The sequence below is a fragment of the Salvelinus fontinalis genome, chromosome 24 (genome assembly GCF_029448725.1).
Source record: "Salvelinus fontinalis isolate EN_2023a chromosome 24, ASM2944872v1, whole genome shotgun sequence".
Lineage (NCBI taxonomy): Eukaryota > Metazoa > Chordata > Actinopteri > Salmoniformes > Salmonidae > Salvelinus > Salvelinus fontinalis.
In genome coordinates this window covers 21,393,922-21,418,907 of record NC_074688.1, presented here as the reverse complement: position 1 = coordinate 21,418,907, position 24,986 = coordinate 21,393,922, and the positions used below count along the sequence as shown (strand labels likewise).

The window sequence follows — 24,986 nt, the reverse complement described above, 5'->3', positions numbered from 1 at the left end:
GGATTAAAGATTTCAATGTTAGTCACTAGAGACATTTGAACAACAATCAAAATCACATAGGTTGTCTTGTTGAAGTGGTTTATTTACAAATATATCAAATGAAAGTGTATATGCACAACCACCAATACTACAACTGAAAAAAGCAGGCATATTTGTCACTAGTCAGTCATGTCTACATTACAAAAATATTAACCTATTTTCTATTTTACAATATCTACAACAAATTTGATATCACACACAAACATTCCTCATTGTCTTAACTTGTTCAGTATTATCTAGATTGTCTTCCATGTGCACCAGAAATCACAGATGTACGTTTTGACATGCTTCTCTTACGCCCTTTAAGGAGATGTTGCCAGTTATTAACTTGTAACAGCGACTTCATGACAAAACACATCAATAGTCACAGTCACACTGTGGTACTGTTGCTGCTAGTCACCTACTTAAGCAGACATCAGAAACAAAGGGGAAGGCATCTATTTACTTTGTACCAGTCAACAATCATTTTGCATGCTTTCAACTTCATTACATCAGCCTCTGGCCCGGCAACCTCGCGTTGTGCATAGATCTTTTCAGTCTCTGCTCTTGTGCTTTATTTTGCCGTGAAGTCATTTGTTAGCATTTATTTGCAGTTCTGTGAAAAGGTATTTGCCCCCTTTCTGATTTTCTACATTTGTGCATATTTTCTATACTGAATATTATGAGATCTTCAACCAAAACCCAATATTAGATAAAGGGAACCTGAATTTACAAATAACCAAAAAAAGATATTTATTTATTTAATTAACAAAGTTATACAATACCCAATTCCCCTGTGTGAAAAAGTAATTGCCCTCTTACACTCAATAACTGGTTGTACCACCTTTAGCTGCAAGGACTGCAACCAAATGCTTCCTTTATTTGTTGATCAGTCTCTCACAACGCTGTGGAGGAATTTTGGCCCACTCCTGCATGCAGAACTGCTTTAACTCGGCGACATTTGTGGGTTTTCAAGCATGAACTGCTCGTTTCAAGTTTTGCCTCAACATCTCAATTGGGATTAGGTCTGGACTTTGACTAGGCCATTTCAAAACTTCAAATGTGTTGCTTTCTAACCATTTTCATGTGGACTTGATTGTGTGTCTTGGATTGTTGTCTTGCTGCATGACCCAGCTGCAGCTTCAGCTCACAGACGGATGGCCTGACATTCTCCTGTAGAATTTTCTGATACAGAACAGAATTCATGGTTCCTTCTATTAAGGCAAGTCGTCCAGGTCCTGAGGCAGCAAAGCATCCCCAAACCATCAAACTACCAACACCGTTGGTATGAGGTTCTTACTGTGGAATGCAGTGTTTGGTTTTCGCCAGACATAATGGAACCCATCTTGTCCAAAAAGTTGACTCAAGTTTGCTAAGAAGCACCTGGATGATCATCAAGACTCTTGTTCTCTGGACAGATGAGTCAAAAGTATAACTTTTTGGACAACATCGGTCCCATTATGCCTGGCAAAAACCAAACACTGCATTTCACAGTAAGAACCTTATACCAACGGTCAAGCATGGTGGTGGTAGTGTGATGGTGTGGGGATGCTTTACTGTACACAGGGGCAGTGGGTGTTGCATAACTTTATTCATGAAATAAGTATGTGATTGCTGTGTTATTTGTTCACTTAGGTTCCCTTTATCTAATATTAGGTTTTGGTTGAAGATCTGATAACATTTAGTTTAAAAAATATGCAAAATTAGAAAGGGGGCAAATACTTTTTCACAGCACTGTACATAGTCCCTTCAGATGTGTGACGGAAGGTTGTGGGTCACAAACCGCTTGAAAGAGATTGTGTACCACACACTTTTTGGGAATTGGACTGTGGGCTAGTGTAATCTGAAACGGGATCTTTCTGGACTGTTTTCAGGTCCAGGGCGGTTCAAGGGTGGAACACGAGCCAAGTAAATCCATGTCATCCTGGAAAAAGAGAGAGGAGAAAAGCACACACGGTCATTAGTAATCTATCTACCTAACATAGGTCAGGCAGGGACCGAGTCCCAACATCAGAAAGCTCAGCTGGGATCGCTGCCTGGTCCTTTCTTTGCTTCTGACTAGTTCCAGTTTCCATGGACACAACACTGTCCCTGCCAATCAAAGGGAGTGCAACAGTTGTGGTAAAATAAGTGTATGCATGTGTGTGTTTGAACTATGCTGTTAGGACACAGAATGTCTCCTCTGTCCTGATGCTTCTGTGTTGTAGCTTTCTACTTGACTGTGTTTTGCTGTGGCTTCTACTGCTCTACTCTGAGCTCACTCACTGGATTCCATCAGTTCAGACAATCTGTATTGAGATATTCAGATACACTGAAGCTTTTTCCATAAGTAATGTGTATTTGTTTTAATGGACTAAATCATTTCTTATCGTTCCAATTTCATATTAAACAGGTATGCTATGCAGAAGAATTCTAAATCGTTTTTGAGGGGAAGGAGAAGCAGTGATTCTTCTTTACTTAATAGTGTTTGCACTCGTATACTTGCCTCTTTCCTGGACAAAGTGAAGAATAGTGTGTTACTGTGTTTGTTAATCGCTCATTGGCTTGGTTCATGTATAACTACTGGGAAAGCTTACCCTAAGTGAGCATCTGAAGTATGTTATACACCAAGCATCGCTCAATTTCAAACTGTAAAGGATCATTCTGTGTGTGTCTACATTAAAGTTCATACAGTACAGCAAGACACCACTGACCTTCCAGTGTAGATGGCTGCTGCTTTGGAAGGAGGACCTCTGTCAGGGCACCAGTCTTCTCCTGGCTCTGTCTAGCCTGTTCAGTTGATTTCTCCTGTGTGTCCTCACTTGACCTGCACCCCTCCTCTTCTTCCTCGTCTTCCTCACCCTCTTCCTCTTGGTTGCAGCAGGGTGATCCCAAGCTTTCGGCACAGTCGGGGTTCTGCATGAGCAGCCATGTCTCGTCGGCTTCTCTGGAGATGCAGGGCTCTGGATAGGCTTTCAGATAGGCCAGAACATTCTCCTCACAGGGGTTCACGCCACATCTGTAGGGCAAAATGGAGGCCGTGTCAGCATCATAAATCTCTCCCAGTCCCAGCTGTAATGATCCAACCACAGTCCCAGGGAGGCACTTCTCTGACAGTAATCTCCCAAACAGACCCAAAGTTAACACCATAACAAGATTGTTTTTGGCCTTGTCTGTGTTTCTCTTCCTGTTCTGAACCAGAGGTGTGTAAAGGAATGTTGTTTGGTTTCGCAAACATTATCTACCACAGAAATGGTTTACTGTATATGTCTGTCTACACTTCTAGGTCTTTCTGGGAATCCAGGAGACATGATGTCAAGCAATATCAGTTGCTGTACTTGTTACTGGTTCTTTTGACTGTCATATTTGGGCACCCATGTACTAGAATATATGTTGATTGGTGTTGATGAAATATGGTGGTGTATGGTGTTGAACAATGTTAAATGATGTAGATCGGTGGTTAATTAATGGTGGTTGATGGTTTTGAGTGGAGGTGAGGTGAGTGGTGTTGTGTCATGCTCCTCACCCCTCGTTGAGGCTGATCTGGGACTGGAAGGGGCTGGTGTCTCTGCTTCGGCCCAAACTGCAGATTTCATCACAGCACAGGGAGGGGATCAGGTGCACTGGGCCTGGAGATCACACAGGAAAAAACGTGTACCGACCACCAACCATCAGAAAGCATGGATGACCTTGCCAAGAAGCCTCAGCATATAGCGATGCCAGTACCATAGTGATACAGTCAAAGGCTCCACACAACTTGACAGAGTGACCGGCTTGAGAACCAAGGCTCATAAAGAGTGATGTGAATGTAGAAGCCCACCAGTAATAGGACCTACCACAGGTGTGGCCTGGCCCGTGGTGACATTGGCAGCATGGGCGCTGAGAGAAATCACGGAGCCTCCGTCGGTCCAGGCACGACAACTCTGCTCCACTGTATGGACTGTCCTGGGACCTTAGAGCTGCTGAGGCAAAAATACACTTTCATAATGGAGACCCTAAACAAGTATATATTTCTATAGCAAAGCCACCTGTTGGTCCCAATGCTGCACTGAGATTTCCACAACATTGTAATAACTTCTTTCAAGCTCAAGTTGGTCACTCACCGCTGGGCTTCTTCTCCAGCAGCTGTCTCTTGAAGTAGATGACACAGAGGATGAGCAGGGCCAGCAGCACGGTGGCCAGAGCGCTGCAGATGACTGCTGCCAGGGCCATGTCCCGAGGGCTGGTCACCACCGGGGGGATGGGGACCAGGTTCACCCGCCCGCTGCCTGCAGGGGCAGAGATGGAGACGGTCAATATGATCAACAAACGTCCCCACTGTGGTTCTTCTGACATAATAACATGGGAATTTTCAAGCGAAGTTGTAAAAAGGAAAATAAAATATGTTTTTTGAACTGTCTAGTTTAAGAACGACTACATTTTAGAGTCGACTGTGTCATAACCTTGCTAGTACAATCTGGCCATAATTGAAAACAAGTATTTTTCTACACCTGAATTATGTCTCCTTTCTAGGTCTATGTTTATTATTGGCATGTAGTAGCTGTCTTTGACCCACTGAGTCCTCCAAGGAGACAGAGACTCAAAGAAGAAAGCCTGGAGTAGATTCTCTCGCTCGTTCTCCCTCCAGAGGATGAGTTCTCCTCGAGAGGATGAGTTATTACAGTCATTCTTCCCCCTACCCCAAGGCCCGCTCATGCCAGTCAGACAGCCCATCATTAAGTCTGTACAGTCTGGCCAGACGTTTGAAACAAGCCTGGTGTGTATGTGTGTGCGCACATTTGTGCATGTGTGTTTATCCCATTACTGCAACTGCTGCCGCTGTCCTAGGCTAGCCCCCAGGGAAATCTGATGTCACTGTCTAGGCTCCCCACCCCAAACTGTTCACACACTCTCACATCAAGGAACCTGGCCTTGAGGACAGCTTCTCATTAAACACTTTCCCACAAATATGGAACATCAGGGCTTAATGTGCCAGATGTCATAACAAATTAGATACAATCTCCTTATGCTAAATTATGATTCAATGACTAAAATGTAATGATTCTTTATCGGATATAACTATCTGCTTAATTCCTCAACAAAGCAAACAAACTTTGTTGAGGAATAATTTGGTACATGACGAATGTCTAGTCATAAGGTAAACACGTCCAATAAGGCCACTGATATTATTTCAACAAGCAACAGAAGTATGATTGTATAATCTGTGATTGTAATTTTTGGTCAATTTTACTCTCCCTCATCACAACAATGACATTCTTATAGAATTTAAAGTGAGTTGTGACCTGTGCATAGAAAATCTTTTTCAATAGGCCCCTTCAATCGCTGTTAGCTTTTTAGTACATTAATCATAAATCATAAAGCAAAGTGAGTTTAGCCTTTTCAAATTCAAGAGCCCTTTGTTATGCAATGTAAACATTACTTTAGCATTGGCCAATGGTTTTATATTCCAGCGGGATAGAGGATAGGGGATAAGGGTATTTGTACATTCCATCTGAGGAAGAAAAAAATCCCAAACTGCCAGCGAAGCTTAAAATTTCAGTTTGATCCGGGGGGCTAAATAAATAAGCATTTAAATATTTAATTGTAAACAAACAGGTGATAACGGCTTATTAAAACAAGATTAGGACGTTTCAGAGGAGATACTGTAGGTCTTCAAAACTGTTATGACAGAAACCAAGTGCCGTTTTCTAACAGTTTTGACAATTGAGTCAACAGGAGTGCACTGCTCACATCAAGGAAAATACATCAATTACACGAGGCAGTTTATATAGCGGAATATTACTTGATATAGGTTGACATGATTTTGTGAGGATACAGTAACATTCTCCACTAAATAAAACAACTTGAAAAAACATCTTTGGAATGTGCTTCCTATCAACATTTTGGAACGTCGTCTATCAAAAGAATCCAAAATGACTTGCTGAAAGATTTGACTGAACACCTAAACCCATGCTTACACAAGCAAGGCACATCATTTTCTCACCATGGTGCAGACACCCTCTCAGACTTTTTCTTCCACTGTACAGTTGTTGAGACCCAATGTCAAAGCCGTCCCGTCTCTGATCCAGTCAGCCCTCCTCACTCCCCTCTGCAACCAGCTGTGTCTTCCCCACACCCCAGCCCAGTGGCAGCCCTTATCACTCCCAGACAGCTGCAGAAAACACAGATTAAGGCTGGCCCATTGAGGAGACCTCACTTGCTGATCGTATCAACCCACCGCACTCTGCCAATAAACTGCTTGTTTTGATATATGCTCTCCTCTCTCCCTGTTGACTTTTAGGAATGCCAAACTTAAAGCCATGGCCTTATGTATGACAGGCCACAAAGAGACAGGGAACCACCAACCCACTGGGCACATACGTCAGTTCAACATCTAGTTTTGAAATCAACAAAAAATGGTAAGGTAAGGTGAAAGAAATATAAATTCTCTTACATTGATAACTTTTTTCAAATCAGTTTTCCACATTCCACATCATCACATTCCTTTTTTGGGTTGAAATGATGTGGAAACAATGTTGATTCCACCAGTTTTTGCCAAGTGGGAAGTATGAATGGCCCCTTCTGAAAACGAATGGTGACCCCATCTGCATACATCACTTGTGAAACTTTGGAGATTTTGACTGGAATGACTTCCCATTGCCAAAGAGGTATGAGCCCTCCACAACCAAGAGTTTGTCTTAGGCTAAACAGATCTTCCTATTATAAATACAGCCAACACCCCTTTTAGTGTTGCAAGAAAAGCAAACTAGCATTGCTATGCAGTTGTGGTTTTATACATTTGCAAGGATACATGATTACGGCAGTGGTGAGGAGTTTTGTTTGTCTGAGCGTAAACACGTCACAAGTCTTGATTGGCTCTTGAGTGACTTTGTTTTGGTGGAGTTGATTTTAAGGGTTGACCGCTCTCATTTGGCATGCGTTGGTTTGCAAATCAATCTAGATAATTTCCTGCATGCTGCTAACGCTGTACTTTTTTACAGTCAGTGGTTAGGAGACATGGCATGGACCTTTGAAGTGAGGAAAGTAGAATAAATGAAAGGTTGAGTTAAAGAGAAATGAGATAAACAAATTGAGAGAAATGAGGATGGATATCAGTCGGGTCATGAGTTTTAGGGTCTTGAGTAGCCCTGGCCACATGCCCTATCTCTAGGAAAACTGTTACAATTGTATGAAGAGATGAAAAGAGGCTGCATTGTCTTTCAACAGGCTGACCTGCACGCTTGTGGAATTTGCATCGGATTGCTTCAAACAAAATTGAACTGACTTCCTTTTGTATATGCTGTGAAATCCTGGTTTGAGATATGGCCAAGTACGGCTCCAACACCATCATTAAGTTTGCAGACGACACAACAGTGGTAGGCCTGATCACCGACAACGATGAGACAGCCTATAGGTCGGAGGTCAGAGACCTGGCCATGTGGTGCCAAGATAACAACCTCTCCCTCAATGTGATCAAGACAAAGAAGATGATTGTGGACTACAGAAAAAGGAGGACCGATCACGCCCCCATTCTCATCAACGGGGCTGTATTGGAGCAGGTTGGGAGCTTCAAGTTCCTTGGTGCCTACATCACCAACAAACTATCATGGTCCAAACACAACAAGACAGTCGTGAAGAGGGCACGACAATGCCTATTCCCCCTCAGGAGACTGAATCGATTTGGCATGGGTCCTCAGATCCTCAAAAAGTTCTACAGCTGGCCTCCCGGGTGGCGCAGTGGTCTAGGGCACTGCATCGCAGCGCTAGCTGCGCCACCAGAGTCTCTGGGTTCGCGCCCAGGCTCTGTCGCAGCCGGCCGCGACCGGGAGGTCCGTGGAGCAACGCACAATTGGCCTAGCGCCGTCCGGGTTAGAGAGGGTTTAGCCGGTAGAGATATCCTTGTCTCATCGCGCACCAGCGACTCCTGTGGCGGGCCGGGCGCAATGCGCGCTAACCAAGGGAGCCAGGTGCACAGTGTTTCCTCCGACACATTGGTGCGGCTGGCTTCCGGGTTGGAGGCGTGCTGTGTTAAGAAGCAGTGCGGCTTGGTTGGGTTGTGTTTCGGAGGACACATGGCTTTCGACCTTCGTCTCTCCCGAGCCCGTACGGGAGTTGTAGCGATGAGACAAGATAGTAATTACTAGCAATTGGATACCACGAAAATTGGGGAGAAAAGGGGGTAAAATTAAATTTAAAAAAAAATAAAATCTACAGCTGCACCAACGAGAGCATGCTGACTGATTGCATCATCGCCTGGTATGGCAACTGCTCGGCCTCCGACTTCAAGGCACTACAGAGGGTAGTGCGTACGGCCCAGTACATCACTGGGGCCAAGCTTCCTGCCATCCAGGACCTCTATACCAGGCAGTGTCAGAGGAAGGCCCAAAAAATTGCCAAAGACTCCAGCCTCCCCAGTCATAGAATGTTCTCTCTGCTACCGCACGGCAAGCGGTACGGGTGCGCCAAGTCTAGGTCCAAATGTTCTCTCTGCTACCGCATGACAAGCGGTACCGGAGTTTAGGTCCAAAAAAGCTTCTTAGCAGCTTCTACCCCCAAGCCATAAGACTCCTGAACAGCTAATCAAATGGCTACCCGAACTATTTGCATTGTCCCACCCTCCCCCATTTTTACGCTGCTGCTACTCTCTGTTTATTATCCATGCATAGTCACTTTACATCTACCTACATGTACATATTACCTCAATTACCTTGACTAACCGGTGCCCCCGCACATTGACTCTGTACCGGTACCCTCTGTATATAGCCTCGCTACTGTTATTTTATTGTTGATCCTTAATTAGTAGCAAAAAAATTTACTTCAGTTTATTTTAGTAAATACTTAACCAACAATGCAGTTTTAAGAAAAAAAGTGTTAAGGGCTTGTAAGTAAGCATTTCACTGTAAGGTCTACACCTGTTGTATTTGGCACATGTGACAAATACGTTTTGAATTGATTTGATGTGCCAAAAAATATTTTTCTGACAGTTAAGCTTCCAACTTATATAAAAGGAATATCAGGGGGTAGAACAAAAAACAGCTTATAGCCAAAGCAATGATTGTTTTTTCTATTACCAAACCAACAGACTAAATTCCCATTTCACTTTGGCGTAAATCTGTTAGGAATGAGTAAAAATGGCGAAACGTTTCTGGAGCTGGGGAGTGGGGGGATTTGGGGGAATATGGTCGGCCTCTCGCCAGACAACTAATACAACTCTACCATGACACAGATAAAAACAACAGCAGAGGAAATACATTAAAGCGGCTGAAGGAGTCCATTAAACACAATCTCATTTTTACTTTGCTCCAGAAACTGGCTAGGAGACTGAATTGCCATCCTGCACAGCTGCAGCTTAGCCCAGAGCCAGTATGGCTGGAATGATCTGCCCTTTAAGTTTTCACCACCGTCCACAAGATAAAACCGGAGGAAGAGATATGAAGACTTTCAAACATTTGGAAGCATTCCACTGAGACTCCCTGTAGTAACTACCAGATTTGCTCTCTCTGGGACACAATGGCCATTTTGTTTCATGGGCCTCTGCAATCAAAATGGCAAGCCAGACAGACAGCCAGCCAGCCGGACGGACGGACGGACGGACAAACAAAGTTCTTTAAAGTTCTTTATAACAAAGTTCTTTAAGAGGTTCATAAATGTAACTGTAGATATTTAAAAGTACAATGATTGCATATTAAAAAAATGACAGACAGACAGACAGACAGACAGACAGACAGAGCTTAGATGTCCCAAGGCCCATGTTCAGAGTGATTACATATGGTTTAATCATATGTAGACTCTCTTACTAATACTGCATGCTTTATAGTTATTGCTTGAAAATCAATATTTTGGTAGTAATAAAACTACCTCATATTGAGGGTGGGACACAGCTTTACATACTACATTTGAGCAAACAATTTTACATCTCCAGGAAGAGCAAATGTAAACTGAGTTTGTGAGTTCAAGTTGTCTGATATCCTGGAGACGTCTTCATTTATCTAACAGAGGGGTGCTAGACCTGGCTGGACGGCTCATACACACAGGCTGCCAAACCTTCTCAAGGAACAGCTGTGGCCTCCACAAGCATCAGGAAGTGACACTCAATTACCAAAGGTATAAGTTAGCTAGCCCACTCTCTCTGTGTGAGTGCCCGAAAATCATAAGGCTATACTTAACCACTGGTAATGGCCGGAAAAAGGTGGCTAATGAGATGTAGTAGTGGCCTACTGGAATTAAATACACTGCTTTATGAACAAAACCCCCTTTAAGAAATGCTTAATAGACCTCCGTGGATACATAGAAAGTGCTAGCAAATTGCACTACATAGTTTAAGAACGTCCTCTCTGAAGATACAGTTGAAGTCGGATGTTTACATACACTTAGGTTGGAGTCATTAAAACTAGTTTTTCAACCACTCCACAGATTTCTTGTTAACAAACTATAGTTTTGGCAAGTCGGTTAGGACATCTACTTTGTGCATGACAAATCTCTTTTTCCAACAGTTGTTTACAGACAGATTATTTCACTTATAATTCACTGTATCACAATTCCATTGGGTCAGAAGTTTACATACACTAAGTTGACTGCGCCTTTAAACAGCTTGGAAAATTCCAGAAAATTATGTCTGAATCCTGGCTTAGGAAGGCCACCAAAAATCCTGAAATTTCCATCCCTAACTATAACATTTTCCGATGAGATAGAACTGCCGAAGGGGGCGGAGTTGCAATCTACTACAGAGACAGCCTGCAGAGTTCTGTCATACTATCCAGGTCTGTGCCCAAACAATTTGAGCTTCTACTTTTAAAAATCCACCTTTCCAGAAACAAGTCTCTTACCATTTCCGCTTGTTACAAACACCCCTCGCCCCCCAGTTGTGCCCTGGACACCATATGTGAATTGATCGCCCCCTATCTATCTTCAGAGTTCGTACTGCTAGGTGACCTAAACTGGGACATGCTTAATCACCCCGGCCGTCCTACAATCTAAGCTAGATGCCCTCAATCTCACACAAATCATCAATGAACCTACCAGGTACAACCCTAAATCCGTAACCATGTGCACCCTCTTAGATATCATCCTGACGACCCTGCCCTCTAAATACACCTCTGCTGTCTACCAACCAGGATCTCAGCGATCACTGCCTCATTGCCTGCGTGCATACTGGGTCCGCGGTCAAATTACCACCCCTCATCACTGTCAAACGCTCCCTAAAACTCCAGCGAGCAGGCCTTTCTAATTGACCTGGCCCGGGTATCCTGGAAGGATATTGACCTTATCCCGTCAGTTTTTCTTCAAAAGTGCTTTCCTCTCCATCTTAAATAAGCATGCCACATTCAAAAAATGTAGAACTAAGAACAGATATAGCCCTTGGTTCACCCCAGACTTGACTGCCCTTGACCAGCACAAAAACATCCTGTGGCGTTCTGCATTAGCATCGAATAGCCCCCACGATATGCAACTTTTCAGGGAAGTCAGGAACCAATATATTCAGTCAGTTAGGAAAGCTAAGGCTATCTTTTTCAAACAGAAATTTGCTTCCTGTAGCACTAATTCCAAAAAGTTTTGGGACACTGTAAAGTCCATGGAGAATAAGAGAACCTCCTCCCAGCTGCCCACTGCACTGAGGATAGGAAACACTCTCACCACTGATAAATCTACGATAATTTCAATAAGCATTTTTCAACGGCTGGCATCCCCTGCAGAAACTTGCCCCCCCACCACTTCTCCTTCACCCAAATCCAGACAGCTGAGGTTCTGAGAGAACTGCAAAATCTGGAACCCTACAAATCACCTGGGCTAGACAATCTGGACCCTCTCTTTCTAAAATTATCCGCCGAAATTATTGCAACCCCTATTACTAGTCTATTCAATCTCTCTTTCGTATCGTCTGAGATCCCCAAAGTTTGAAAAGCTGCCGTGGTCATCCCCCTCTTCAAAGGGGGAGACACTCTAGACCCAAACTGTTATAGATCTATATCCAACCTGCCCTGCCTTTCTAAAATCTTCGAAAGCCAAGTTAATAAACAGATCACCGACCATTTCGAATCCCACCGTACCTTCTCCACTATGCAATCTGGTTTCTGAGCTGGTCATGGGTGCACCTCAGCCATGCTCAATGTCCTAAACTACACTGCTCAAAAAAATAAAGGGAACACTTAAACAACACAATGTAACTCCAAATCAATCACACTTCTGTGAAATCAAACTGTCCACTTAGGAAGCAACACTGATTGACAATAAATTTCACATGCTGTTGTGCAAATGGAATAGACAAAAGGTGGAAATTATAGGCAATTAGCAAGACACCCCCCAAAACAGGAGTGATTCTGCAGGTGGTGACCACAGACCACTTCTCAGTTCCTATGCTTCCTGGCTGATGTTTTGGTCACTTTTGAATGCTGGCGGTGCTCTCACTCTAGTGGTAGCATGAGACGGAGTCTACAACCCACACAAGTGGCTCAGGTAGTGCAGTTCATCCAGGATGGCACATCAATGCGAACTGTGGCAAAAAGGTTTGCTGTGTCTGTCAGCGTAGTGTCCAGAGCATGCAGGCGCTACCAGGAGACAGGCCAGTACATCAGGAGACGTGGAGGAGGCTGTAGGAGGGCAACAACCCAGCAGCAGGACCGGTACCTCCGCCTTAGTGCAAGGAGGTGCACTGCCAGAGCCCTGCAAAATGACCTCCAGCAGGCCACAAATGTGCATGTGTCAGCATATGGTCTCACAAGGGGTCTGAGGATCTCATCTCGGTACCTAATGGCAGTCAGGCTACCTCTGGCGAGCACATGGAGGGCTGTGCGGCCCCACAAAGAAATGCCACCCCACACCATGACTGACCCATCGCCAAACCGGTCATGCTGGAGGATGTTGCAGGCAGCAGAACGTTCTCCACGGCGTCTCCAGACTCTGTCACGTCTGTCACATGTGCTCATGTGCTCAGTGTGAACCTGCTTCCGTCTGTGAAGAGCACAGGGCACCAGTGGCGAATTTGCCAATCTTGGTGTTCTCTGGCAAATGCCAAACGTCCTGCATGGTGTTGGGCTGTAAGCACAACCCCCACCTGTGGACGTCGGGCCCTCATACCACCCTCATGGAGTCTGTTTCTGACCGTTTGAGCAGACACATGCACATTTGTGGCCTGCTGGAGGTCATTTTGCAGGGCTCTGGCAGTGCACCTCCTTGCACAAAGGCGGAGGTAGCGGTCCTGCTGCTGGGTTGTTGCTCTCCTACGGCCTCCTCCACGTCTCCTGATGTACTGGCCTGTCTCCTGGTAGCGCCTGCATGCTCTGGACACTACGCTGACAGACACGGCAAAACTTTTTGCCACAGTTCGCATTGATGTGCCATCCTGGATGAACTGCACTACCTGAGCCACTTGTGTGGGTTGTAGACTCCGTCTCATGCTACCACTAGAGTGAGAGCACCGCCAGCATTCAAAAGTGACCAAAACATCAGCCAAGAAGCATAGGAACTGAGAAGTGGTCTGTGGTCACCACCTGCAGAATCACTCCTGTTTTGGGGGGTGTCTTGCTAATTGCCTATAATTTCCACCTGTTGTCTATTCCAGGTGCACAACAGCATGTGAAATTTATTGTCAATCAGTATTGCTTCCTAAGTGGACAGTTTGATTTCACAGAAGTGTGATTGACTTGGAGTTACATTGTGTTGTTTAAGTGTTCCCTTTATTTTTTTTGAGCAGTGTGTATCATAACCGCAATCGATAAAAAACAGTACTGTGCAGCCGTCTTCATCGACCTGGCCAAGGCTTTCGATTCTGTCAATCACCGTATTCTTATTGGCAGACTCAACAGCCTTGGTTTCTCAAATGACTGCCTCGCCTGGTTCACCAACTACTTCTCAGATAGAGTTCAGTGTGTCAAATCGGAGGGCCTATTGTCCGGACCTCTGGCAGTCTCTATGGGGGTGCCACAGGATTCAATTCTCGGGCCGACTCTTTTCTCTGTATATATCAATGATGCCGCTCTTGCTGCTGGTGATTCTCTGATCCACCTCTACGCAGACGACACCATTCTGTATACTTTTGGCCCTTCTTTGGACACTGTGCTAACAAACCTCCAAACGAGCTTCAACGCCATACAACACTCCTTCCGTGGCCTCCAACTGCTTTTAAATGCAAGTAAAACTAAGTGCATGCTCTTCAACCGATCGCTGCCCGCACCCTCCCGCCTGACTAACATCACTACTCTGGACGGTTCTGACCTAGTATATGTGGACATCTACAAATTCCTAGGTGTCTGGTTAGACTGTAAACTCTCCTTCCAGACTCACATGAAGTATCTCCAATCCAAAATTAAATCTAGAATCGTCTTCCTATTTCGCAACAAAGCCTCCTTCACTTATGCAGCCAAACATACCCACGTAGAACTGACTATCCTACCGATCCTTGACTTCGGCGATGTCATTTACTAAATAGCCCCCAACACTCTACTCAGCAAACTGGATGTAGTCTATCACAGTGCCATCCGTTTTAGCACCAAAGCCCCATATACTACCCACCACTGCGACCTGTATGCTCTCGTTGGCTGGCCCTCACATTACTAATCTGTCGCCAAACCCACTGGCTCCTGGTCATCTATAAGTCTTTGCAAGGTAAAGCCCCGCCTTATCTCAGCTCACTGGTCACCATAGCAACACCCACTCGTAGCACGCGCTCCAGCAGGTATATTGCACTGGTCATCCCCAAAGCCAACACTTACTTTGGCCGCCTTTCCTTCCAGTTCTCTGCTGCCAATGACTGGAACGAATTGCAAAAATCTATGAAGCTGGAGTCTTATATCTCCCTCCCTAACTTTAAGCATCAGCTGTCTGAGCAGCTTACCGATCACTGTACCTGTACACAGCCAATCTGTAAATAGCACACCCGACTGACTACCTCATCCCCATATTATTACTTACCCTCTTGCTCTTTTACACCCCAGTATCTCTACTTGCACATTCATCATCTGCACATCTATCACTCCAGTATTAATGCTAAATTGTAATTATTTTGCCTCTAGGGCCTATTTATTCCCTCCTTACTCTTCTACATTTGCACACACTGTACATAGATTTTTCTATTTTTATTTTATTTAGTGTTATTGACTGTACATTTGTTTATGTGTAACTTTGTGTTGTTGTTTTTGTCGCACTGCTTTGCTTTATCTTGGCCAGGTCGCAGTTGTAAATGATAACTTGTTCTCAACTGGCCTACCTGATTAAATAAAGATGAAATAAAAATAAATTTAAAAAAGGCCATTCTACTGCCAATGTTTGTCTATGGAGATTGCATGGCTGTGTGCTCGATTTTATACACCTGTCAGCAACAGGTGTGACTGAAATAGCCAAATCCACTAATTTGAAGGGGTGTCCACATACTTTTGTAAATATAGTGTATTTCGAAACATTGCAGGTCCTTTTTGTCTTGAAATATGTGGATGGAGACGTTAACTTAAGAGGTTTTCAGCAGTCCATGAGAATGGAGCGATGATGATGGGTCGTATTGTATGGTCCCAGCTAAAATAATCCAGTTCTGGCAAGACCGACTATTATGCTAGCAGTATCCATGTCAACATTTATGGGCCTGGTTGTAAAACTAAGCATTAATTTGAGCAATAAACATAGTTGGCTGGCTCAATGAGACTTTACTGTATGAGCTATGATTTTCTACACCCATTGGGGTTGTGGTTCTGATTACTCTAAGGGCCTTGTGATGGCATGTTTTAGATGAAGGTACAGTATGTGAATTTGTTCTTAACTGACTTTGCTAGTTAAATAAAGGCAAAAAAAAATAATTGTGTTTTGTTATGACTTTATGGCCTGCCATGTTCTTGGGGTCTTGGCTGTACTTTTAGCATGGAGTTCAATAGTTTTCTCAATTAATGATGTTCTCAACTTCTCATTCAAGCTACAGATAGTACTCATAAACTGATGTTACACAAGAGAGTGTGAGTGCTCACAGTGTGGCTCATATGGAGGTGGAGGGTCCCCACATGGTATGCACTCCATATCTTGGAATCCGCTCAGCTTAGTTTTCCTGTAAAACCTGTTAAACACAACATAGCATTGAATTATTATGAAAGTTCTCATAAATCTGCTTAATTGATTGTATGAGGTAATGAACCAATACTTTGACCATTATCTGTAGTAACAGAGCAGTAGTTCACTAGTAGTAGAAGTAGAGTAGTTGTAAGAGATTAAGCCCCTCCCTCACCCGGGCAGACAGTCTCCGCACACAGCATTGCTGGTGGTGGAACAGTTGCCCTTCTGGAAGCGGTTGTTCAGGCCACAGTCCAGGCAGGGCTTGCACTTCTGCAGGCTCCGGTCCTCTTTGTAGCGGTTGCTTCTGCAGGGCACACACCTGGCATCCTCTCCGTAACCAAAGCCACATTCCTGGAGGGATTAACAGGAGAAATCCCCTGGGTGAGAGGTGGGGCTGGGGGCAGCTGGAGAAAGGCTCTGAATGTGGGATACCAGGGTGTCTAGAATTAAAGAATGATCTTGGCTTCCAAGATCGTAAGGGAACAATGGTCCGAATCTTTTGAGAGTCCATCTTACACTGGCAATAATCCCTCTGACTCTCTCAGAATCAATGAGGGGCCTTCCGCTGCAGGCCCCAGAATGGCCAAGTATTTGAATGATAAAAGACCCTCGGGGACACCCACTGTTGTATTATTGCAAGTTTATTGCTGGGTTTTTGTGTGATTGGTTCTTTCTGGAACAACTCAGTGAGTGTCCTGGTGATTGAGAGGCCAGTGTATGTAGGCAACGCTTCAGTTAGCTGGGGGCAGGGATTATGGAGAGGTGCACAAGCGTAAGAAGTTGAAAACCTCTCATGGTCTCTACAATGGGACCTGCACTTAAAAAGCACAGCATCTCATTACTGAATGAGTGATCTAATATGGAACCAGCTTAGTTGTCAGGCTTTAACCCCTATAGCGAATCCAAAATGGCAATATTACTAGACCCATATTGGATATATTATCACCCTGAATATATTATCTATATAACCTGCGTGTATCTGTTTACTATTGGATTCATGGGTACACCTCAATAAATGGGGACACGAGAATATATATATATATATATATATATATATATATATATATATATATATATATATATATATTATATCATTATTGTCAGGTTTTGGCCAAGACTGTTCGGGTTTTGGTCACTAGATGTCCCCATTGCACCTTTTTTGTACCTTTTGTTTTTCTTGCTCTAATTATTGTTTGCACCTGTAGGTCATTCCCTTGTTAGTATTTAAACCCTGTGTGTTCCTCAGTTCCTTGCTCAGTGTTTGTAAGTTAGCACCCAGCCCCAGCCTTGTTTTATACAGATGTTTCTCTTGTTGGATTTTCCAGAGGTTCTCTGGTTTAGTTCTTGTGTATTATTTGAGTAGTCTTTTGAGGTTTGTTTTTCCCTGCTGTTTTTTACCACTTTGTGGAGTTTCTTTTGTATTTTGGAGGATTTCCATTTTGTGCCTCTTGGCTTTATTTTTGGACATTGTGGATTTAGTTTCTTTGCCTGAAGACTTTCTTTTATTAAACCACCATCTCTAGTACTGCTGTGTCTGCCTCATCTTCTGGGTTCTGACGATTATTAGTGACTTTCTCGCACCGGGTCCTGACAATTATATTGTTTTTGCCAATCAGCCTGAGTACCAGTAGTTCTATTTTCTCTCCCATGCACAGGTTACCTTTCATTCTAGCCTGTGCACAAACTCTCATGGCTTTCCTCTAGACACGAGAATATAGCCTTTTCTGTTCTGTCTAAAAATATATAATGAGGTGTATGTAGTAGGTCTAGTGTTAATGTGATTCCTATTTGGTACTATATAGCATTTATTTGGCACGCAGAGGCTGGCAACCTTGATTTCCTATGGTAATAGCAACATTTACATTCCTGCTTATCATCGCATCCCACGCCAAGTAAAAGGACCCTGCTGGAATGACATCAGTCATTTTATTGTCTGCAGCAGCTGCCCCCATCCACTGTTAAACCACTGTTACCACACTGCATTCCCAGGCGGGGCGGGGGGGGGGCTCATATATCATTAACGTGAAGGTCAGATTCAAACAGGGCACTTCTCTCCTAGACCGTGTCCCGTTTTACCGCCTGGGCATGCAGTAGAATGGGAATGTGGGCACAGGAGCCCGGGGGTTAGGCAGACTGGCAAAGAAAGAAAAAAAAGGGAGGCAAAGAGGGGATTGCATTATGGCCCTACAGAGTCAGGGCAGAAGATAAAGGAATTTGGCCATTTCAGCCAAACAAATGAGACGACATTGGACCTGGGCTCTGGCCAGAGGAGGGCTAGGGCAGGGCTGCAGCTGTTGTTGTGTGCTCTCCATATAAGGACCTTCACACCAGCAGAGCAGGGAACAGTGGAAAGGCGAGAGAGAGAGGGGGGGAGGGAAGGGCGTGATGACAACAGAGAGAAGGAAATACGGTTTGAATTTAGATTTGTGGATGATGTTGAACCCTGGAGCCTGAATTTCTCCTAGTGCACGCCACGGAAGGCTATCCGCTGCAAAGCAGTCAGAGCAGAGCTGTTTAGAGTGGTTTTAGATGGAGGATCATCGTCCCACTTCCAGATGAAGGGGCCCTAGGAGGATTGATCCCCACAAAGCTGTGTGCTGGCAAAGACGCTGTCCATGTGGCAATGCATGGCAGGAGAGGGGCTGCCACGTACACAGGCCAGGGTAGGGCACAGAACAAAAGTAGCACTCAGCCAACTTGTCCCCTCTCCACCCAGGCAGTGCTGTAACATCAAGAAATGATCTGTATTTCAGTCTTTTTGCATTAATAACAAAGGATCAAAACAAGGTCTAACACCCTGACCTGATCAGGTGTCTAATGTGAGAAAACATCTCAGATAATTGCATGGAAACACATTTTGTTTTTACAATAAAGATGCTGTCAAGGTATCCCATCTTGGGATGCAGCCAGGAATCACAAAATGCTACAGTCTCATTTAAATGGAGCTAATGGGTATAGGCAAATTAGCTTTCAAGTGTGTCATTACTTCCATGGGCTTAGGATGATCTAGCCTCAAAGTGAGCACAAAAGCCAGTGCTTACTCGTCTCATTTTACTCCTATCTCCAGATCTAGTTTTTGGTGAGAATGCCAAGCAAAACAGCACAGATGTAGAGCTGTGTGGAGGGAAGAGAGGGAGCTGGTTGGCTGGGGTTAAAGCATGTTCAGACAGGGAGAGATCAGCAGGGAATCACGAGAGTCTCCAGGGGGGCCAGTCATCTGATCCAGTAATGAACAAGCTCGGAAAACAATGTGAGTTTGTTAATGCAGTGTGCCATCTAACGTTCCCCACACACTGCCACACTCTTTCAATGTCTAGTGTCTACAAATCAAAGACATATTGCCTCTTTGCCAATGGCAAAGTTCCCAGTATGCATGCACTATATGTGTGACAGTCACTCCTGTATGTATGTATGTACTGTATGTACTGTATGTACGTATGTATGTACAGTTGAAGTCGGAAGTTTACATACACCTTAGCCAAATACATTTAAACTCAGTTTTTCACAATTCCTGACATTTAATCCTAGTAAAAATTCCCTGTCTTAGGTCAGTTAGGATCACCACTTTATTCTAACTAAGAATGTGAAATGTCAGAATAATAGTAGAGATAATGATTTATTTCAGCTTTTATTTCTTTCATCACATTCCCAATGGGTCAGAAGTTCACATACACTCAATTACTATTTGGTAGCATTGCCTTTAAATTGTTTAACTTGGGTCAAACGTTTTGGGTAGCCTATGTAAACTTCCGACTTCAACTGTACTTATTTTCCACCATTATTTTCCACCATAATTTGCAAATAAATTCATTAAAAATCCTACAATGTGATTTTCTGGATTTTTTTTCTCATTTTGTCTGTCATAGTTGAAGTGTACCTATGATGAAAATTACAGGCCTCTCTCATCTTTTTAAGTGGGAGAACTTGCACAATTGGTGGCTGACTAAATACTTTTTTGCCCCACTGTATGTACAGTTGAAGTCGGAAGTTTACATACACTTAGGTTGGAGTCATTAAAACTAGTTTTTCAACCACTCCACAAGTTTCTTAACAAACTATAGTTTTGGCAAGTCGGTTAGGACATCTACTTTGTGCATGACAAAAGTAATTTTTCCAACAATTGTTTACAGACAGATTATTTCACTTATAATTCACTGTATCACAATTCCAATGGGTCAGAAGTTTACATACACTAAGTTGACTGCGCCTTTAAGCAGCTTGGAAAATTCCAGAAAATTATGTCATGGCTTTAGAAGCTTCTGATAGGCTAATTGACATAATTTGAGTCAATTGGAGGTGTACCTGTGGATGTATTTCAAGGTCTACCTTCAAACTCAGTGCCTCTTTGCTTGACATCATGGGAAACTCAAAAGAAATCAGCCAAGACCTTGTAGACCTCCACAAGTCTGGTTCATCCTTGTACCACGTTCATCTGTACAAACAATAGTACGCAAGTATAAACACCATGGGACCACGCAGCCGTCATACCGCTCAGGAAGGAGACACATTCTGTCTCATAGAGATGAACGTACTTTGGTGCGAAAAGTGCAAATCAATCCCAGAACAACAGCAAAGGACCTTGTGAAGATGCTGAAGGAAACAGGTACAAAGTATCTATATCTACAGTAAAACAAGTCCTATATCGACATAACCTGAAAGGCCGCTCAGCACTGCTCCAAAACCGCCATAAAAAAGCCAGACTACGGTTTGCAACTGCACATGGGGACAAAGATTGTACTTTTTGGAGAAATGTCCTCTGGTCTGATGAAATAAAAATAGAACTGTTTGGCCATAATGACCATCGTTATGTTAGGAGGAAAAAGGGGGAAGGCTTGCAAGCCGAAGAACACCATCCTGACCGTTAAGGACGGGGGTGGCAGCATCATGTTGTGGGGGTGCTTTGCTGCAGGAGGGTCTGGTGCACTTCACAAAATAGATGGCATCATGAGGCAGAAAAATTATGTGGATATATTGAAGCAACATCTCAAGACATCAGTCAGGAAGTTAAAGCTTGGTCGCAAATGGGTCTTCCAAATGGACAATGACCTCAAGCATACTTCCAAAGCTGAGGCAAAATGGCTTAAGGACAACAAAGTCAAGGTATTGGAGTGGCCATCACAAAGCCCTGGCCTCAATCCTATAGAACATTTGTGGGCAGAACTGAAAAAGTGTGTGCGAGCAAGGAGGCCTACAAACCTGACTCAGTTACACCAGCTATGGCAGGAAGAATGGGCCAAAATTCACCCAACTTATTGTGGGAAGCTCGTGGAAGGCTACCCGAAACGTTTGACCCAAGTTAAACAATTTAAAGGCAATGCTACCAAATACTAATTGAGTGTATGTGAATTTCTGACCCACTGGGAATGTGATGAAAGAAATAAAAGCTGAATTAAATCATTATCTCTACTATTATTCCGACATTTCACATTCTTAAAATAAAGTGGTGATCCTAACTGACCTAAGACAGGGAATTTTTACTCTGATCAAATGTCAGGAATTGTGAAAAACGGAGTTTAATTGTATTTGGCTAAGGTGTATGTAAACGTCCGACTTCAACTGTATGTATGTATGCATGTACTGTAAATATGTATGTACTGTATGTATGTACGTATGTACTGTATGTATGTATGTATGTATGTATGTATGTATGTATGTATGTATGTATGTATGTATGTATGTATGTATGTATGTACTGTATGTATGTATTGTTAGGAATTGTAGATTTGCTCAAGTGTGAAGAAATGCTGGATGAAAGACAAGGTGAAGACTTCTATAACTTTCGTTCGAGGATTTAATAGACAGAAGAAACCAGTGCACCAGTGAGAGCTGTGGGGCTCGTAAGTAAGCATTTCACTGTAAGGTCTACACCTGTTGTATTCAGCGCATGTGACTAATAAAATGTTATTTGATTTGATTTGTGTGATACTCAGAAGAGCTCGCAACAATCTGACTCTCAAGGCCAGGAAGCTTGTTAAATACCATCCTCTGTTCGTTCTCCAAGTTCCTGGGCCCTGGTCAAAACTTTAATGACGGTTGTTGTCGAGACCACTTGGGTCAGAGTGAATCGTATATTAGCTATATCTGTCACATGAAACCACCGGTGGCCCGGGGGTTCTACTTTTTAATAAAGGACTTCCCTGATGCTTGGGTGGTTCCCTGAACGAAGATCTAATAGGTTTGTGAAGTTGGTATAATTACATTCCATATTAGAAAAGTCTCCCCACTGAGGTGCACTATTTACCTGCTCGGAGCTTCCCTACACTGTGAGATGGCTTCCCACAACCACTTAGAATGAATGAGGCAGCCAATTATTAACCAGGACCCCAGGGCACACAGTATTCATGACTGTTGAACTGGCAGAGGAACATGAGGCCCACTGAAGCGTACCACCACTGACTGCATGTCTGTGTGTACCAAGATAAAAGGCAAACTGGTAGACAAGTATGTGTGCAACAGATGTTTACGAGAGGGAAATTTAGTATAAGATGGAAGGTTTTTTACCTGTTCTTAGTTGAGCATATGATTAAGTGGTAGGAGGGAAAGCATTGCTGAACTAATGTTGCTCAGGGCCTTCCAACCCATTTCTACACAGCCCACACAGAGCACCATGTCTTTGGCAAGAATAGTGGTAAAAGGCATACCCCTCTCACTGTACAGCACGTTTATGCATGGTTTCCATCAAACAATGGAGACAATAACTTGGACAGGGAACTTGGGAAAAACAATGGAATCCATTCAGCAACAGAGGGTCGAAGTATGGGTGTGACTGATTAAAGAGCGGTCTGTGTTCTACAAAAGCCATTTGGCCCTTTTCTCCATTAAACAGAGGAAGTCATAAATAACCTCAGTCCCCTGGATAAGATTCACTATTCTAAACACTGAAATCCATTCTATTCATGAACGGTTGTCTTTCAGAAAAAAGCTGTGTTTTTTTACCAAGGGTATATCTTATCCAGAGGTTATTCAGGTTTAGGAAGTTACAACATGATTTAAGTAGTCTGGTTGTATCTAGTATTATCATGGTTTTAGTCTCTTTCCTTTTTATAGATCAAGGGAAACAGTGATAAATGTTTTCCTTTCAACTGTGATGAAGCATCCTAAAAACTCGTTCAACTGAGATGGAATCATTGGGCCAACTACATTTTCCACAGATTTTTAAAGTCTGTATGTAAAGTGCAGTACATTTAAGAGCACTCATAAGGAGGTCATAATTTATTGATGTCTGAGTTTTACTGTCTATATAGCATACATTATTAGGCTCCAAACCTTTGATAGCTCCTGCCCGGCGTCGCACTGCTTGCAGGGTTTACAGTTCCCAAGCTGATCCTTGTACTCCTGTTCCCTGCATTCTCTGGTCTCCTCCTCCGCTGTTACAGGAACCTGGGAGGGAATAATCATTTGATACTGAACAGCTAGTGATTCCTGCGTTTCATCAGTAAGAGATCATGTGGACTGAGTCCAGAGCGGGCGTAATCCCCCTACAATAGTGCCACTATTTTACCCACTGGCTTTTACTCTTCAAACTATGTAGACTATTATATCTGTCCGTCCACACATTGATGTCCATGCCAGATCTGACAACAGTCATTTAAAATGGAGACTATTACAGAATCTATTATACGTGGGCATTACAGATCGCAGATCGGACTATAAATGGCCTGTCAAAAGCTTGGAATCACACTAGTTGGGTAAATTCAAAGCAGAAATAACTCACCAGAGATGAGTATATTACATGTAACGTCAGTAGAAATAACCAGGTGTGCCCAGGTATCAAGGCCATTTTTAGGGGCTACTGCAGAATGACTCTAGAAAAGAGAAAGATATAGAATGAAGATGTGAATTTCTTCTCTGTTCAACAACAAAAAACAAACATAAAGGAATACTGTGGAACCTCGGATTGCTGTCAAAAAGCTCAATGTATGGCCAGTGAAAATTACCACAATACTCATGAGCAGGTAAATTATATTTGTTCTCAGCCACTTTCCTCCAAACAGGTTGACATAGTGACCAATCACAACATAGACACAACATACCAGCTTTGCAACATATTCAACTATGTTGTAACATTGTAACAATGTTTTTTATGAGCTAGTTGATATTTTCAGCGAGGACAATGATGCTTCATCCTTCCTCAAACCAGCCAGGGCTATGACAGAATGATCTTGTCAAAAGTCAAAATATGTGTTAATGGTTTCAGTTTTTTGAATGTCTCAAAATCATATTGGTTACAAAACAACTGCAGCCCTCTGCACGTTTTACCTGGTATGTGCTGCTGTAGTCTGATGGGTTCTTTAGTTGTCCTTTCCCTGCCTGAATGAGTGTAGTTTCAGACAGATATCCACCCCTGTGCGTTCTGCCTAGGTCTCCAGACCATTCCAGCCATGCGATGTGCTCTTTGCTCGACTGCGCTACTCCAGTCCAGGCGAATCCCCGGATTGAAGACAAAATCAGAGCGGAGATCAAAGGCAGGGATAGCTGCGATCTAAAGCATGTAATCTGATCTCTGATCGGCCACTAGGCCTATATCAAAGCGCCACTACTACTACTGGACACTACTGCTACAAACAGGTCATTATGATCATATGACAATAACCTCACATGTCGATACAATTGCATACAAGATAGAGGGCTCATTAAAATGTGTAAATGCAAAGAGTTTGCAAAGTGCAAGGCGTCGAGATCTGGTTGTGTTGTTATTCTCCTTTGAAATGCGCTTCCAGCGCCGCCTCCCTCTATGCGATCCCTGGTCTGTTTGTTTGGTTTATCTGAGGGTTCGCTGTTTGATGCCAGGCTTGGGTTTGAAGTTGAGGACAGCCCTCAACATTCCCTTTCATCTCAATGCACTGCAGATGCTATGACGCCACTCCGCTGTTCTGGGATTGGTCGGGGGACAGTCTGCAGTTTTTTGAGCGAAAGCCAGTGCCAGAAAGTTAACAATCTGAAAGAGGCTGAGAGCAAACTGTCTCTACTTTATAGTGGAC

At 43.5% G+C, this 24,986-nt stretch overlaps 1 protein-coding gene across 3 annotated transcripts; it reads right to left on the bottom strand.

The window, feature by feature from the left end:
* Positions 1-61: 61 nt before the first annotated feature.
* LOC129822136 (tumor necrosis factor receptor superfamily member 19-like) lies at positions 62-24,986 on the bottom strand. Of its 3 annotated transcripts, XM_055880109.1 has the most exons (11): positions 24,599-24,986; positions 24,265-24,413; positions 23,720-23,810; positions 23,272-23,385; positions 16,178-16,356; positions 15,924-16,009; positions 4,101-4,265; positions 3,834-3,959; positions 3,524-3,626; positions 2,712-3,016; positions 62-1,942 (listed from the first exon to the last, which is right to left on the bottom strand). In XM_055880109.1, exons 3-11 carry the CDS (start codon positions 23,783-23,785, stop codon positions 1,938-1,940), a joined length of 1,149 nt encoding a protein of 382 aa, XP_055736084.1. In that variant the 5' UTR covers positions 23,786-23,810; positions 24,265-24,413; positions 24,599-24,986; the 3' UTR covers positions 62-1,937. The 3 variants fall into 3 exon arrangements, with proteins under 3 accessions (XP_055736084.1, XP_055736083.1, XP_055736085.1); XM_055880108.1 differs by having other exon boundaries at positions 24,265-24,986; XM_055880110.1 differs by having other exon boundaries at positions 3,834-3,956; positions 24,265-24,981.

Coding starts and splice junctions, on each gene's coding strand:
- LOC129822136 (XM_055880108.1), bottom strand. CDS start 23,785: ATGGCCTTGATACCTGGGCACACCTGGTTATTTCTACTGACGTTACAT. Junction 16,357..23,271: donor CCGGGCAGGAGCTATCAAAG/GTTTGGAGCCTA, acceptor TAATCCCTCCAG/GAATGTGGCTTTGGTTACGG. Junction 16,010..16,177: donor TGCGGAGACTGTCTGCCCGG/GTGAGGGAGGGG, acceptor TGTGTTTAACAG/GTTTTACAGGAAAACTAAGC.